This window comes from Salmo salar, chromosome ssa14 (genome assembly GCF_905237065.1).
Source record: "Salmo salar chromosome ssa14, Ssal_v3.1, whole genome shotgun sequence".
NCBI classification, from domain to species: Eukaryota; Metazoa; Chordata; class Actinopteri; order Salmoniformes; family Salmonidae; genus Salmo; species Salmo salar.
In genome coordinates, this window is record NC_059455.1 from 20978804 (window position 1) to 20996924 (window position 18121).

The 18121-nt window shown below is 39.9% G+C and overlaps 1 protein-coding gene and 1 pseudogene across 1 annotated transcript; both read left to right on the forward strand.

Moving 5' to 3' along the window:
- The first annotated feature begins 742 nt into the window (after nt 1-742).
- Nucleotides 743-7238, forward strand: LOC106569099 (uncharacterized; annotated as a pseudogene).
- An 8087-nt stretch (nt 7239-15325) lies between these two features.
- On the forward strand, nt 15326-16700 carry LOC123726577 (uncharacterized). The gene is made up of 4 exons (XM_045693661.1): nt 15326-15426; nt 15550-15936; nt 16108-16164; nt 16351-16700. The coding sequence occupies exons 1-4, from the start codon at nt 15375-15377 to the stop codon at nt 16698-16700; spliced, it is 846 nt and encodes a 281-aa protein (XP_045549617.1). The 5' UTR covers nt 15326-15374.
- Nucleotides 16701-18121: the final 1421 nt, after the last annotated feature.

The following is an 18121-nucleotide window of genomic DNA, read 5'->3' on the forward strand; positions in this document are numbered from 1 at the left end:
CTGTTGTGCTATTAGTCAGTTTGACTTCCAACCCCAGCCATGTTGTTCATCTGGTCATTTATTATGTTCTCAGTAATAGGTAAGTTATGGCTTTCAAAGTAGTGTCATGTTTTCTGTTTAGAAAATTACAACAATACATGTTGATTTCAATTTAAAAAATGACTCAATCTTAATTTCTTCAAATTTGCAGGTGACACCTATGAGCAGACTATAGAAACAAACCAACATGAAGTGTATGCAGTTGTGGGTAGTAATGTTCTTCTTTCCTGCAACTACTCCTCAGCAGACAGTCTACTATGGTATAAACAGTCTCCAGGATCAGCTCCCCAATACCTTCTGCTCATCCAGGCATACACTGGGACTGAACATAGAGCTGTTTCTCTTGACTCTCGCTCCTCTGGTAAATTGAAAAAAGAGAAGACCCGTGTGGATCTGGAGATCTCCTCTGCTGAAGAGACAGACTCTGCTATGTACTACTGTGCTCTGAATCCCACAGTGACAGGAAACCCAGAAACACTGTACAAAAACCTAACATTGTCTGAGACAGTAGTTCAACTCAGTAGTTCTAGGTTTTATTTGACAATAGTGCCATCAAGTGGAGTCAACATGCACCCATTCTATTGTGTCAAGAGGAGGAGAATAGTGTTATTCATAACATGTAATGAGTGGAACTGATTCACCCAGAGAGTGAATGTTTCAATAGAAGATCATTAGAGAAGTCTCTGTCTAACACCCAGTCGCTATGATGCTGCTCTTTTCAGTCTTGTTTTTGTGTGCACTTATAGGTAAGAATTCCCTCTCATTAACTGAATGTGTACTAACAGAATGTACACTGTTTAGTATTCATTACGATATGGTATTATCAATATCAAGTGATAATACACTTTGAAACACCAAGTGTGGATATACTGTACACTGTCTATATTGACTCAGTAATCCATGTGTTTCTTTTTTACAGGTACAAGTGTTGAAGACATAATTACTCCAGACAGAGATGTAGTGGATGTTATGGAGGGTAGTAGTGTTCAACTCTCCTGTAGATACAACAGCTCATTAACCAACAGTCTGTTATGGTACCTCCAGCACCCTGGATCCTCTCCACAGTTCCTCATAGTGGACTACTCTGGGATCATAACCAACACTGATAATACAAAATGGACCCTCACACATGAAAAAGAGAACAACCTGTGTGGATCTGGAGATCTCCTCTGCTGAAGTGACAGACTCTGCTCTGTACTACTGTGCTCTGAAGCCCACAGTGACAGGAAACCTCAGAAAAACAATACAAAACCTTATCCTGACAATAGAAACACAGAGAACCTGAATCTGAGACCCCTAGAACCCCTAGAAACTAAGTCTGAATAGATCTTCCATCCATTATGTTCCCTTCTGTTAATAGGAAAGTTATTTGTTTATTCAACTACCAGTGACCAGATTTTATATTTGGAAATTAAATGAATCTGTCAAGAGTATTATAATATTTTCATATGACTGAACATTCTTAACATTCTCTCATAGAAATACAATTGATTCTATCTTTACAGTGATTTAGTAAACCAAACCTTCATTACCACCACCACACCTCATTAAGAGAAAGCATTGAATGGGTTTTATGTCTTAGAGAGGAGATACAAATGATCCTGTTCAAAGTGACATATTTCAGATAGTTAGTTGGTCCAGCATATAGTAGATGAATGATGATGTTACTTGGTTTGATCTGGATGTTCTCTACAATTTGTACAGGTGAACCTTACAACATGTTGTAAGTGAGCCTGTAATGTTGATGGTAGTTACTTTTTTTTATTTTAACTGGACAGCTTGCTGGGGATCACATTCCTCCTGTGAATAATGAAGTCATCAGTACAGAGGAAATACCTGTGACTCAGAGCTGCTTATTTGATATAAGCAGAAAAAAATATATTTACCTTTACTGGTACCGGCATTATTCTAACCAGGCTCCTCAGTTTCTACTGTATAACAACCTGGTCTCAGAGAATTTTGTATTATTCTGAATGGAAATCCGAGATACCAATTTCGTATGGTATGTTATGAATTACAATTTGTATTATATGTTACAAATTTACCAAACGTATGATATGTTACGAATTTGCAAAACATACTATTGTCACGGCTGTCAGAATGATCAGACCAACGCGCAGCATGGTTGTAGTTCCACATCTTTTTATTTATAGTGAAACGTAGCAATACACCAAATACTAGAAATACAAAAAACAACAAACCGTGACGCAGAGAGGAAAACACACTACTCAAAATGAACAACCCACAAACCCAAAAGGAAAAAACCCCTACTTAAATATGATCTCCAATCAGAGGCAACGAGGACCAGCTGCCTCCAATTGGAGATCAACCCAAAAAAACATCAACATAGAAATAGAAAACCTAGAACACAAAACCTAGAAATAGAAAACAAGAAAACCAACCAAACACCCCCTGTCATGCCCTGACCCATCTACTGTAGAAAATGACCTCTTACAAGGGTCAGGACATGACAACTATATGGTACAAATTCACAAAACGTATGATATTTTACAAATTCTATTTAGGTGGCTAGCTAGGTCAGGGTTAGGGGTTAGGGTTAAGTTTAGGAGTTAGGTTATAGGGTTAAGGTAAGTTTTAGGAGAAGGGTTAGCTAAGTCATTGCAAAGTACCTAAAAAGTAGTAAGTAGTTAAAAATGTGCTAATTAGTTGAAATGCTAAAGTTGTCCTTGATGTGATTCCTTCTCACAACTTTTGGGTTGTTAGGCGTTCATGTTATACGCCCAACCATCCACCCTACATTTGTTTTTGCCTTAAGTAATCATCTGTCTTCTGTACCATACCAAATTTAACATATCATACTTATTTGACTGTACCGGACTTACATTTACTATGTTACGCCTAGTCTATGAGATCAGGCTGTGTAAAAGCTGCCATATCACAGAGCAGTAGTGAACATATCCCTGATAAGAAATAAACATCCGCAACGTCCCGGCCATCAACTGAACTGATCATAACAAGCCTAACCCTGACAGATTCATCTCTCTACTACTGTGCTCTCAGGGATTGTTATAACCAGTATTGTTATACCCAGTGATACATATAAGAACCTGTACAAAAACCTGCAGAACAAAATGCTTTGTTGCTGTGTGGATCATCATTAACCTGTTGGGGCTAGGGGGTAGTATTTTCACGGCCGGATAAAAAACGTACCCGATTTAAACTGGTTACTACTCTTACCCAGAAACGAGAATATGCATTTAATTAGTGCATTTGGATAGAAAACACTCTAAAGTTTCTAAAACTGTTTGAATGGTGTCTGTGAGTATAACAGAACTCATATGGCAGGCCAAAACCTGAGAAGATTCCATGCAGGAAGTGCCCTGTCTGACAATTTGTTGTCCTTCTAGGGCATCTCTATCAAAAATATAGCATCTCTGCTGTAACGTGACATTTTCTAAGGCTTCCATTGGCTCTAAGAAGGCGCCGGAAAGTGGAATGAGAGCTCTGCAGTCTCTGGGCGAAAAACAGCAGGAGTTTTTGTGAGTAGTCAGGCAGGGAACACTGACACTGGAATGCGCATGCACGAGAGGACTCAATTATTTCTTTCTCTCTTTGAACAAATACAACGTCGGTTGGAATGTTATCGCTATTTTACGACCTCGGATACTGACCTCAACGCACGAACAAAACGGAGCTATTTCAATATAACTATGGATTATTTCGAACCAAAACAACATTTGTTGTTGAAGTAGAAGCCCTGGGAGTGCATTCTGACGAAGAACAACAAAGGTAATCCAATTTTTCGAATAGTAAATCTGAGTTTGGTGAGGGCCAAACTTGGTGGGTGTCAAATTAGCTAGCCGTGATGGCCGGGCTATCTACTCAGAATATTGCAAAATGTGCTTTCACCAAAAAGCTATTTTAAAATCTGACACCACGATTGCATAAAGGAGTTCTGTATCTATAATTCTTAAAATAATTGTTATGTATTTTGTGAACGTTAATTGTGAGTAATTAAGTAAATTCATCGGAAGTTTGCGGTGGTATGCTAGTTTTCTGAACATCACATGCTAATGTAAAAAGCTGTTTTTTGATATAAATATGAACTTGATTGAACAAAATATGCATGTATTGTATAACATAATGTCCTAGGAGTGTCATCTGATGAAGATCATCAAAGGTTAGTGCTGCATTTAGCTGTGGTTTGGGTTTTTTGTGACATATATGCATGCATTGAAAATGGTTGTGTGATTATTTTTGGCAGCGTACTCTCCTGACATAATCTAATGTTTTGCTATCGCTGTAAAGCCTTTTTGAAATCGGACATTGTGGTTAGATTAACCTCTCTAGGGCAGGAGGGACGAATTCGTCCCACCTACGCAACAGCCAGTCTAATCCAGTGGCGCGATTTTCAAATACCTTAGAAATGCTATTACTTCAATTTCTAGATAGAAAAGGGTACATTAAAGACAAGACTCTCGTTAATCTAACCACACGTCCGATTTCAAAAAGGCTTTACAACGAAAGCAAAACATTAGATTATGTCAGCAGAGTACCCAGCCAGAAATAATCAGACACCCATTTTTCAAGCTAGCATATAATGTCACAAAAACCCAAACCACAGCTAAATGCAGCACTAACCTTTGATGATCTTCATCAGATGACACACCTAGGACATTATGTTATACAATACATGCATGTTTTGTTCAATCAAGTTCATATTTATATCAAAAACCAGCTTTTTACATTGTCATGTGACGTTCAGAACTAACATACCCAAACTTCCGGGGAATTTACTAACAATTTACTAAATTACTCACGATAAACGTTCACAAAAAGCATAACAATTATTTTAGGAATTATAGATACAGAACTCCTCTATGCACTCGATATGTCCGATTTTAAAATAGCTTTTTGGTGAAAGCACATTTTGCAATATTCTAAGTACATAGCCCAGCCATCACGGGCTAGCTATTTAGACACCTGGCAAGTTTAGCACTCACCAATATCAGATTTACTATTACAAAAGTTTGATTACCTTTTGTTGTCTTCGTCAGAATGCACTCCCAGGACTGCTACTTCAATAACAAATGTTGGTTTGGTCCAAAATAATCCATCGTTATATCCGAATAGCGGCGTTTTGTTCGTGCGTTCCAGAAACTATCCGAAATGGTAAATCAGGGTCGCGCGCATGGCGCAATTCGTGACAAAAAAAATCTAAATATTCCATTACCGTACTTCGAAGCATGTCAACCGCTGTTTAAAATCAATTTTTACGACATTTTTCTCGTAGAAAAGCGATAATATTCCGACAGGGAATCTCCTTTTCGGCAAACAGAGGAAAAAATCCCAAAGGCGGGGGCGGTCGGGGTCACGCGCATAAGCTAGTGTCTCTTGATCGGCCACTTGAGAAAGGCGATAATGTGTTTCAGCCTGGGGCTGGAATGACGACATTCTGTTTTTTCCCGGGCTCTGAGCGCCTATGGACGACGTGGGAAGTGTCACGTTAGAGCAGAGATCCTTAGTAAATGATAGAGATGGAAAAGAAGTTCAACAAATGGTCAGACAGGCCACTTCCTGTAAAGGAATCTCTCAGGTTTTGACCTGCCATTTGAGTTCTGTTATACTCACAGACACCATTCAAACAGTTTTAGAAAATTTAGGGTGTTTTCTATCCATATGTAATAAGTATATGCATATTCTAGTTACTGGGTAGGAGTGGTAACCAGATGAAATCGGGTATGTTTTTTATCCAGCCGTGTCAATGCTGCCCCCTAGCCCTAACAGGTTAATGTACCCTTTTCTATCTTCCATAGTGCACAGCAGACCATGTTCAACAGCAACCAGGAGGTGTGATTGCTACAGAAGGAGGATTGGTAAGACTGAGTTGTCAATATAACACCAGTGCTAATCATAATGCATATCCCCCGAACATCCCGCAAAGGCGGAGGTGTTGCTAACATTTACGAATACAATTTTCAATTTACAAAAAAAATACGTTTTCGTCCTTTGAGCTTCTAGTCATGAAATCTATGCAGCCTACTCAATCACTTTTTATAGCTACTGTTTACAGGCCTCCTGGGCCATATACAGCGTTCCTCACTGAGTTCCCTGAATTCTTATCGGACCTTGTAGTCATATCAGATAATATTCCCATTTTTGGGGAATTTAACATTCACATGGAAAAGTCCACAGACCCACTCCAAAAGGCTTTCGGAGCCATCATTGACTCAGTGGCTTTTGTCCAACATGTCTCCGGACCTACTCACTGTCACAGTCATACTCTGGACCTAGTTTTGTCCCATGGAATAAATGTTGTGGATCTTAACCAAGTTTAATTATTCCCAAAGGGTCGATACAGCTGCATTCAGACAAATAACATTTCATACATGAACTGATATTTAACCCTTTCTCCAATGCGTCGCTGTTGCTTGACAGAAACTTAGTGATATATGTCCTTCCTCACTTCATCTAACCTGACCTCTACCCCAAAGTGCTCACTCCTCCCCAACTCAAGGCAGTCATGGTTATTGATACCAGACTGTGTCTCTTCTCCTCCCAGAGGATCCCTGATGGCTAACAATAACATATCCTGACATAATGTAAACGTTGTACATTAACCTCTCTCCCTCAGTGACATTGTTAGGATCGAAGATCTCCACCTGTCTCTCCTACACATTCCAAAGCCATCTGACTCCTACAGATAACCATTAACTTCTGATGTAAAAACTAGTCCTGTTCACGGTTGGACACTTATTAATAGAACAATGTTCCATGTTTCACCCAGAATCTAACAGTTACTGATGACTGGAGTCATATTCCTGTGAAGGATCTTCTGTCCATTTTTAATACACGTGACTGAATAATGATTTTAATTTTATAATCATTTCCTGATAATTCCTGTTTTCATAAATGTTTTCCAGGTGGCAGTCATGGGAATGACATTACTCTAACAACAGAAGGTGTTTGGGTTGGAAGGTGATGTCATAAATCTGTCCTGTAACTACTCCTCTGCTAGCACTCTCCAGTGGTATTGACAGCACCCTGGATCATCTCCCATCTTCCTCCTCCTCACTGGAGTGTCATCCAACCCCTCTGTAGTGAAAGTTAAACCTGAGGACCCTCGACTGTCTGTTAAACTGAACGATGAGAGAACCCGTGTGGATCTGGAGATCTCCTCTGCTGAAGTGTTAGATTCTACTCTTTACTACTGTGCCCTTGAGCCCACAGTGAAATGAAACCCAGACACACTGTGACCTGAAAACACTGACATCCCCTAAGAGAAACATTTTCAATATTAGGTTTCCTTCAATAGACAAATAATATACATGTAGGCTGGAAATTAACAGTGAATTATTTGTTGAAACAAATGAACAAATAAAAACGTGACAGACCTGATGCCTGTTAATCTGACAGTTCTGACAGTTATTAATCTGAATAAAGGGAGAACCCGTGTGGAACCCTTCTGTCCTAGCCGTAACCCTAGCCCTAATACTAACCCAAGATTCATGTCCACATCCCAGATAAACCCTGGCCATAACCCGAACCCGATCACTAACCCTAGTTTCATGTTCACATCCTGGATTAACACTAACCCTAGCCATAACCCTAAACCTAAATTCATGTTCAGATCAATTGTTATTTCAAACTTTTTTCTTCCTAATGCAGTATAACATGAATATAGTGGTATTGTTAAAAATAAATAAATGCTTCAATCCTAGGATGTAATTTAAACAAGGATTGCATGGCAATCAGGATCAGGATATCAATCAGGATATGTCCAGAAACTTGTCCCTCCTCGCCTTCCAGCTCAGGTTCATACAGACCGTTCATACAGACTCCTCTACTGAAGTGACAGACTCTCCTCTGTACTACTGTGACATGGAGTCTACAGTGACAGGAAACACTTCCTCATACAAAAAGCTGACAGTCTGACACAAATATTTGGGATGTAGGAATTCTGTTAAGAATTCACTTCATCCTTATCATCATACAATATTATACAATTCTTACTATTAGGGTTTATTTGCAGATTATATATATATATGGTATAGCATGGTATATACAGTATTGTGATTTTTTTTAAATAATGCATTTCCAAACCATATTATGAATCATATCATAAGGTTTATTTGCAGGTAATACATACGGTATTGCATTGTTGATCCATTGAAAAACCAAACAGTATCATTCTCTATCCATTTCCACATAGAAATTAATTCAAAAATTAGCTAATGAGGAGGAACTGACAGGTTGTGGTTTTACAATCTGCTATTTTCTTTGACCACATCGCCATCAAGTGGAGTCTCTAGTGCATTTGTAAACTAGTATCACAATATTCCAAATCAGCACCACAGTTACTGGTTATGGAGTACGTGGATATTACACCAGGGTTCACTCTAAATTATGACAAAAAAGCCAAACATGTGGATCTGGAGATCTCCTCTGCTGATGTGACAGACTCTGCTCTGGGCTACTGTTCCATGGAGCCCACACAGTCTGACACAAAGACGTGGGAAGAAGGCTTTTTCTTTGGAATGATCTCCATCTTCATTAACAGTGACACAATATTCTACTATTCTTAGAGAAGGTTTATTTGCATATGATTTATATGGTATAGCATGGTATAGTATTGTGGATGTATTGAAAAAACAAACAAACAACAACAGCAAAAACAAGATATTTTCAGATAGAAATGAAGTCTAAAATAATCAGAGGAGGAGGCCAATAGGAACTGAAAACCCTTAACCACAAACCACAGAAGAAGAGTTACATATCCAGTTATCAGAGGAGGGGCCTCATAGTCAAACACTGGTATAGGCTGGGTATACCTGCAACCATGAGGATGTCTCTGTAGAGGAACTACTCAGCTCTCTCACTGTCTTATCTCTCAGTTGGTTTATCTATTCTGTGTCAGGATGTCACTCATATTACTGTTTCTCCTCTCAGCATTTGTAGGTAAGTGCTGAATTCTCAGCTTAAACCAAATAACATTTTGAAAACAGTGTCATTGCTTTTTTCAGTTAATGAGTGCATTAAACACTAAGATGCATTTCACTGGAAACGTTCAGTTCTTTCTCTTGTCATACTTTATGGGCACCTAACCCATGTATTTTTTCTCATTTGGAATAAACATTAACACAATGACAATACTTATATTATTGCAGATGATAGTATGGAGCAGGAAACAATAACTCCAGTGAAGCCTGAAGTCAATGCTCTCCAAGGAACAGACATCACTCTCTCCTGCAACTACAAGGGCTATGTTAACAATCTACAGTGGTACCGACATTACCCCGGATCCAGACCAGAATGTCTTCTTTGGATCCTACAAAGCAGCATGTCTGTACAGAATACATCCATTACAACTCCACGACACACTGGTAGACTGAATGAAGAGAAGACCCGTGTTGACTTGATGATCTCATCTGTTGAATTGGAAGACTCTGCTCTATATCACTGCGCCTTGCAGCCCACAGTGACAGGAAACCCAGACACACTGTACAAACACTTGTCAACATATACTGTAGAAAGAAACCCATAACAGAAAACATTTCATGTTGGTGTCAAGAGGAGGGGGTGTATAATCAAAGATCCACATGTAGTTTATGGGATGTTATTGTTTAGTCAGGTCTCTCACTGCTGTCTGTCAGGTTCTCAAAGGTCTGGCAAGATGTTTTTCTTCTCATTTGTTCTCTTTTCCGCTTTTTTAGGTGAGTTGTTATGTGGATTGAAATCTTTTAATTTAATCTTACAGTGAACGAACAGCACAAAAACATAGTAATTGCACATTCATAGTGTTTAAATGTTATTTACAACTGCACAGTTGTACACTTACAGAAGTTATTTGACCAAATCTTTTTGCAGGAATCAGTTTTGGGGATTCAATAAACCCTGTGACTACAGAAGAGCTTGTTCAGGAGGGAAGGAATGTCCATCTCTCCTGCAAATATGATGGCACTGTCTACACTCTACAGTGGTACAGCCAATATCCCAGATCCAAACCAGAATTCCTCCTGTACATCACACCAGAGGGGTTAATAATTACAGCTACTCCCCCACCTCCACGTCTGACAGTTTCCCTTGACAAAGTGGACAAACGTGTGAATCTGAAGATCTCTTCTGCTGATGTGACAGACTCTGCTCGGTACTTCTGTGCCATGAAGACCACAGTGACAGGAAACTCTGACAAACTGTACAAAAACATGTAAGGAACCAAGGGAGGAAACAGACATCCTGTATGACATACATAAGTAACATACCTACTGTTTTTTCAATATTCGCCTATAACGGCACACCCAAATCTAACTGCCTGTAGCTCAGGACCTGAAGGAAGGATATGCATATTATTGATACCATTTGAAAGGAAACACTTCAAAGATTGTGGAAATGCGAAATTAATGTAGGAGAACATAACACATTATATCTGGTAAAAGATAATACAAACAGAAAAAATGTTTTTTTTGTTCCATCACCTTTGAAATTAATGAGAAAGGCCATAATAAACTCAGCAAAAAAAGAAATGTCCTCTCCCTGTCAACTGCATTTATTTTCAGCAAAATTAACATGTGTAAATATTTTTATGAACATAACAAGATTCAACAACTGAGACATAAACTGAACAAGTTCCACAGATATGTGACTAACAGAAATGGAATAATGGGTCACTGAACAAGGGGGGGTCAAAATCAAAAGTAGCAGTCAGTATCTGGTGTGGCCACCAGCTGCATTAAGTACTGCAGTGCATCTCCTCCTCATGGACCGCACCAGATTTGCCAGTTCTTGCTGTGAGATGTTACCCCACTCTTCCACCAAGGCACTTGCAAGTTCCCGGTCATTTCTGGGGGGAATGGCCGTAGCCCTCACCTTACGATCCAACAGGTCCCAGACGTGCTCAATGGGAATGATATCCGGGCTCTTCGCTGGCCATTGCAGAACACTGACATTCCTGTCTTGCAGGAAATCACGCACAGAATGAGCAGTATGGCGGAGGATCGATGTCTTCCCTGTAAAGCACAGCATTGAGATTCTTAGCAATGACAACAAGCTCAGTCCGATGATGCTGTGACACACCACCCCAGGACCCTCCACCTCCAAATCGATCCCACTCCAGAGTACAGGCCTCGGTGTAACGCTCATTCCTCAGACGATAAATTCAAATCCGACCATCACCCCTGGTGAGACAAAACCACAACTCGTCAGTGAAGATCACTTTTTGCCAGTCCTGTCTGGTCCAGCAACGGTGGGTTTGTGCCCATAGGCGACGTTGTAGTCGGTGATATCTGGTGAGGACCTGCCTTACAACAGGCCTACAAGCCCTCAGTCTAGCCTCTCTCAGCCTGTTGTGGATAGTCTGAGCACTGATGGAGGGATTGTGCGTTCCTGGTGTAACTCGGGCAGTTGTTGTTGCCATCCTGTACCTGTCCCGCAGGTGTGATGTTCGGATGTACCGATCCTGTGCAGGTGTTGTTGCACGTGATCTGCCACTGCGAGGACGATCAGCTGTCCATCCTGTCTCCCTGTAGCACTGTCTTAGGCATCTCACAGTACGGACATTGCAATTTATTGCCCTGCAGTCCTCATACCTCCTTGCAGCATGCCTAAGGCAGGTTCACGCAGATGAGCAGGGACCCTGGGCATCTTTCTTTTGGTGTTTTTCAAAGTCAGTAGAAAGGCCTCTTAGTGTCCTAAGTTTTCATAACTGTGACCTTAATTGCTTACCGTCTGTAAGCTCTTAGTGTCTTAATGACCGTTCCACAGGTGCATGTTCATTAATTGTTTATTTTTCATTGAACAAGCATGGGAAACAGTGTTCAAACCCTTTACAATGAAGATCTGTGAAGTTATTTGGATTTTTACTAATTAACTTTGAAAGACAGGGTCCTGAAAAAGGGACGTTTCTTTTTTGCTGAGTTTAAAATATACAGTAGGTGTTCAGGTGCAATTTAGATTTTGGCCACTAGATGGCAGAAGTAAGTATGCAATGTTTCAGATTGATCCAGTGAAGCATTGCAATTCTGCACCATATTTAAAAAAAATATATTTTATAAGTCTGCCCAAATGTGCTGAATTGGTCAGTTGATACATTTTCAAGTACATAACTATAGACAACATACAAAGATGATATGGTAATACAAAATGTAAGTTTTTCACTATCCCAGGAATGTCCCTCCAGTGGTGTGGCTGCTGTGCTTTGGCAAAGTGGGTGGGGTTATATCCTACCTGTTTGGCCCTGTCTGGGGTTTTCATCGGATGGGGCCACAGTGTCTCCTGACCCCTCCTGTCTCAGCCTCCAGTATTTATGCTGCAGTAGTTTATGTGTCGGGGGGCTAAGGTCAGTCTGTCACATCTGGAGTATTTCTCTTGTCTTTTCCGGTGTCCTGTGTGAATTTAAATATGCTCTCTCTAATTCTCTCTTTCTCTCTTTCTTTCTCTCTCTCGGAGGACCTGAGCCCTAGGACCATGCCTCAGGACTACCTGGCTTGATGACTCCTTGCTGTCCCCAGTTCACCTGGCCGTGCTGCTGCTCCAGTTTCAACTGTTCTGCCTGCAGCTATGGAACCCTGACCTGTTCACCGGACATGCTACCTGTCCCAGACCTGCTGTTTTCAATTCTCTAGAGACAGCAGGAGCGGTAGAGATACTCTTAAAGATCGGCTATGAAAAAGCCAACTGACACTTACTCTTGTGTTACTGACTTGTTGCACCCTCGACAACTACTATGATTATAATTATTTGACCATGCTGGTCATTTATGAACATTTGAACATCTTGGCCATGTGCTGTTATAATCTCCACCTGGCACAGCCAGAAGAGGACTGGCCACACCTCATAGCCTGGTTCCTCTCTAGGTTTCTTCCTAGGTTTTGGCCTTTCTAGGGAGTTTTTCCTAGCCACCGTGCTTCTACACCTGCATTGCTTGCTGTTTGGGGTTTTAGGCTGGGTTTCTGTACAGCACTTTGAGATATCAGCTGATGTAAGAAGGGCTATATAAATACATTTGATTTGATTTGATGTCATACATGATGGATCATTAGCTTATACACTAACTTTCACACATCTAGATGGCCGGGCGGGGTGGGTGTGGAGCCAGAGACAGCAGGAGTTCAAACTGTTCCTCGATTTAATATAAATATAGATTTAACCAATACACAGAACAAAGGCCAGAGTTCCTCCTGTACATATAAGGTACAGAGTTTATAAAGAAAACAGATCCTCTGAACACTCAAATATCTGTCAAACTCAATGAAGAGAAAAAACATTTGGATCTGGAGATCTCCTCTGCTGAAGTGACAGACTCTGCTCTGTACTACTGCGCTGTGAGGCCCACAGTGAAACCTACAAACACTGTAGAAAAACCTCAGCAGAGACCAAGTCAGCAGGGATTTATCCAGTTTCTGCTTGATATGGTGTCTAACCCTTAGCTTTTAGACATCAAAACACTAATAAATGTCTCCTGTATGTTAATTTGTCCTGTAAATAAAGCTTATGACTCCAACGTTTGCACCTGTCCTTAAAATGATTTGAGCATTTATAGATTGTGTCAATTTGATGTGTATTCCTATTCTGTTAGTCAGACCTTTTAATCCCATCATATACATCAGTGGAGGCTGCTGAGGGGGAGGAAGGCTCATAATAATGGCTGGAATGGAGTGAGTAGAATGATATCAACCATGGTTTCCGTGTGGTTGATACTTTTCCATTGACTCCATTCCAGCCATTACTATGAGCCGTCCTCCCCTCAGCAGCCTCCAGTGATATTCATACAATATGCGTGGTTTACATGACATCATTGTTCTCAACATGGACCTGCTCAGTGGTTAGGTCCTCTGGTTGTAAATCCATGTACTGCTCTCTTTAGAGGAGCATACCTGAAGCCAACTGACTGGTAACAGACAAGACAAACATCTATGGATCTTACACTGTTTTGGGTCACGAGATACGAAAAATAATTCAATTTCACATATCGTCATGTTGTAATATTTCATTGTTCATGTGACGATTTAGTGTCCTTATAAATTGAAATGTGCACAGCATACATTACAATGCAATTGACAATGAGTTATTTATGCAAAAATAGACAATAGAATGATAATAGACCTTGTCATTCTCTGAACTTCCTCAACATTTAAATATGGTAAGCAAGTGTAAGTAGCAAGTAAAAAAAAAACACACACAAACAGCCGTTTCTGCAGCTCCTGGCTGATCTTCAGGTGAGGTAGCTTCATATCCTACATGTGCCTCCCATTACACCTTCTGAAGGACAGACTAATCTGGCCCAAGTTAGCCAGGTGGCTCGTCCACTGAGATGTTCTCTCTGCCTCCTGATCAGTTATATGACAGATCTTCTTTGTCTGTGCTCCTGCTCTAGACTGCCCTCCACAGTTATGAATAACTGTCCAGTGACAAAGATTTTCTATGTATAATAATGATACAATAGTTCCATCTAGTGTTCAACATTCTGCCCAACAAGGTGAAACCTTGACATTGCTTGTGAGAGTCAATAGATGTCAGTGGAGTCTCATAGTTTGCTTCTTTTCCTTTAAGAGAGAGTTATCTGTTTTGTCGCATGGGCTGCATCTCATTCCACCACGTCAGCCTATGGCAGTCTTCTGCATCTGCGGTGGAAGGTGGCCGAGCCACAGCCGTGTTTGTCAGACCATGAGACATCCTGAAAATCTGTATTCTCCAAAAAACGTCTGTAGTGTCTGAACGGTTTGACCTAGAAAACTGATATGACCACTCTTTAGAAAGATGAGAGTCTCATGAAATACGATGGTGGTCTCTCCTCTGGTCTCTCCACTGTTTGGGCTACAAACTAATGTGACCCAATTGTTTAAAGGGGCAATTCTTACAAACAAGATGGAAAGTTTAAGGGTTAAATATGTGTGAAACATTTTTTACATACAGTACCCGTAAAAAGTTTGGACACACCTACTCATTCTGGATGAATGAGTAGGTGTTTTCAAACTTTTGACTAGTACTGTAAATATTTCCTGAGCTTTCTTGTATCTCCTAGAAATAAGACAGACACTTCAAAACCTTATTCCTTAAGATTAATTGTTTTAAATGTTATTTTTTGCCATTCGTGAATGTGTTATGAATGCGTTTCAACGGGAATTGGTAGTAAAGGCCAAATTCTATATTTTATCAAAATCAAATAGTTAAATGATCCATGGAATGATAAATGATCCATTTAAGATGGAATGACCATCTTAAAATAACCCTCCTCCCTCCCCAAACTCCAAAATAATATTGAATAAGCAATTAGCTCCTCCCTTAATGCCGAGTCCCACAATTATGAGACTTCTCAGCTAGAGTGGATGGAACATAAAGTCTATAACAGTCTACTCTTCCTCTACACATGAATCATAATGGAACATTGGCTTAAGAATACTTTACTTATCCTGACTGCATGCTATTTTGGTACTGTATCGTGCTTCTCCTTCCTATTCTCTTTGTCTGAACTTGAGCTAATAAGTTAATATACAATTATTGATGAATTATTATTTTAACAACTTTTAACAACTATTTTAACAACTTTTTCAGATTGCAGAGGTGAAGAGGCTGTTGACCAGCAGAGTGGACATGTTACTGTCCTTGAAGGAGGACTGGTAAAACTCAGCTGTAACTACACTATTACCAGTAGTCCATCTCCTGATCTATTCTGGTACATCCAGCTAACTAGGAACTCTCCTCAGTATGTCCTGAGAAGAGATCATTATTCAGAAGGGAGCAATAGTGATGAGTTCAAGAAGAGGTTTGATTCCAGACTGAATTTCACATCTAGCTCTGTCCCCTTGACGATCCAGAGGTTGCAGCTGTCTGACTCTGCTGTGTACTACTGTGCTCTGAGGTCCACTGTGACGACAAGTGATTCAGTCACTGTACAACAACACAGGGTACAGGGTTGTTCAGACAATGTCACAAGCTTTATGAAATTTATCGACCTTTGAAAAGATTGTGGAGTGCTGGAAATATATATTTTTTTCAAACCCAAATCAATGTCTGACGATACACAGAAAGAGGAGGAGACAAGGATTTCATAGTCTCATCATGGCCTAGTTACATCAGAGTGGTATTACTCTTCTCCCACTGATCTCACAGTAGCAGACATGGGACCCTGGCTGAGGAATTTACTGATTCTTGCTGCATTTTGTTATGGTATTATAATGTTATTTAGTTAATATTATTATTATCTTATTTGTTTATGTCCTTTTCTCCAATCCCTTTCTTTTTTCAAACATATTTTTCAGTTTTATACTACTATAAATGTTTATGCATTTCAATTCCCTCTATCATGTTGCTTACCTCCTCTTTCCCCTAATACAAATATGTGTCCTTTTCCAGAATGCAGAGGAGAAGACTCAGTCATTCAGCCACCAGGAGATGTGATTGCTACTGAGGGAGGACAGGTCACACTGGACTGTCAATTTGATGCAGTTAATACTAATGATCTCAACCTGTTCTGGTACAAGCATGAAGTAAATGGCTTCCCAAAGTTCATGCTGGGACGTTTTTCTTTTGGAAGTACAAATGCCACTGGATATGAAGAGAGATTTGATGCCCATCTAGATAAAGACTCAAAATCAGTCCCCTTGACGATCCAGAGGTTGCAGCTGTCTGACTCTGCTGTGTACTACTGTGCTCTGAGGCCCACTGTGACAACAGGATATACCACCCCCCTACAAAAACTATAGGTTTCACATGTGTACATTGAAACATACAGTACCACTGAAAAGTTGGGACAAAATAACAAAATGTATTTCAATATACTTTGTGTACAGTAGTCGACCTGAATTAGATACTCTGTGGGCTACATGAGTGTTTGAACATGAATTATAATATCATATCTGTAGGTTTTAACAACAACAAAATATATCTTTATTATACTCACTTCATGGAACATTTGTGTAATTGACAATTGCTTTAGGCTACTTTTCATTTCATGAGAGCAAAACGTAAGCTTTCACTTTGGCTAATGTACTGCAAAGAGTGCTTACAACTAATATTAACGAGGTAATATTTACCCATACATTTCCATTCAATCTTTCCTCTCTCCGAGCAGACTCCTCCTTCATGTCTGTCAGTTGATGGTGATATACAGGCTGAGATGGACATGGAAGAGAGAGAGAGGATCTCTACCTCTTACTGTAACTCACAGTCACTCTCAGTGTGTTCTGTATAACCATGGTACTCTGTGTGATCATCTGGCTGGTTCTTAATGTATTCTGCTTTGGTATGATGAAACCTTTTCTCTCATTGTTTCTATCTAATTATTTAATATGTATTTTTTATTATCACTCACTTCATCTTTTTTTATCTTCCAGAGTGCACAGCAGACAATGTCCAACAGCAACCAGGAGGTGTGATTGCTACAGAAGGAGGACTGGTAACACTGAGTTGTCAATATAACACCAGTGCTAATAATATTGCATATCTCTATTGGTACAAACAAGAAGCAAATTCTTTCCCTAAACATATGCTGAACCGTTATTCTATTGGATCTGGAGACAATGCTGCAGGGTTCAAGGAGAGATTCAATGCAAGTCTAAATGCCAAGACACAATCAGTCCCCTTGATGATCCAGAGGGTGCAGCTGTCTGACTCTGCTGTGTACTACTGTGCTCTGAGGCCCACTGTGACAACAGGATATACCACCCCCCTACAAAAACTATAGGTTTCACATGTGTACATTGAAACATACAGTACCACTGAAAAGTTGGGACAAAATAACAAAATGTATTTCAATATACTTTGTGTACAGTAGTCGACCTGAATTAGATACTCTGTGGGCTACATGAGTGTTTGAACATGAATTATAATATCATATCTGTAGGTTTTAACAACAACAAAATATATCTTTATTATACTCACTTCATGGAACATTTGTGTAATTGACAATTGCTTTAGGCTACTTTTCATTTCATGAGAGCAAAACGTAAGCTTTCACTTTGGCTAATGTACTGCAAAGAGTGCTTACAACTAATATTAGCGAGGTAATATTTACCCATACATTTCCATTCAATCTTTCCTCTCTCTGAGCAGACTCCTCCTTCATGTCTGTCAGTTGATGGTGATATACAGGCTGAGATGGACATGGAAGAGAGAGAGAGGATCT

Bases quoted from the DNA above. Each gene is read 5' to 3' on its own strand.
- LOC123726577 (XM_045693661.1), top strand. From the start codon at position 15,375: ATGGAACATTGGCTTAAGAATACTTTACTTATCCTGACTGCATGCTAT. The intron at 15,427-15,549 runs GTACTGTATCGT...CAACTTTTTCAG, and splicing joins CCTGACTGCATGCTATTTTG to ATTGCAGAGGTGAAGAGGCT. The intron at 15,937-16,107 runs TGAAATTTATCG...CTGATCTCACAG, and splicing joins AGACAATGTCACAAGCTTTA to TAGCAGACATGGGACCCTGG.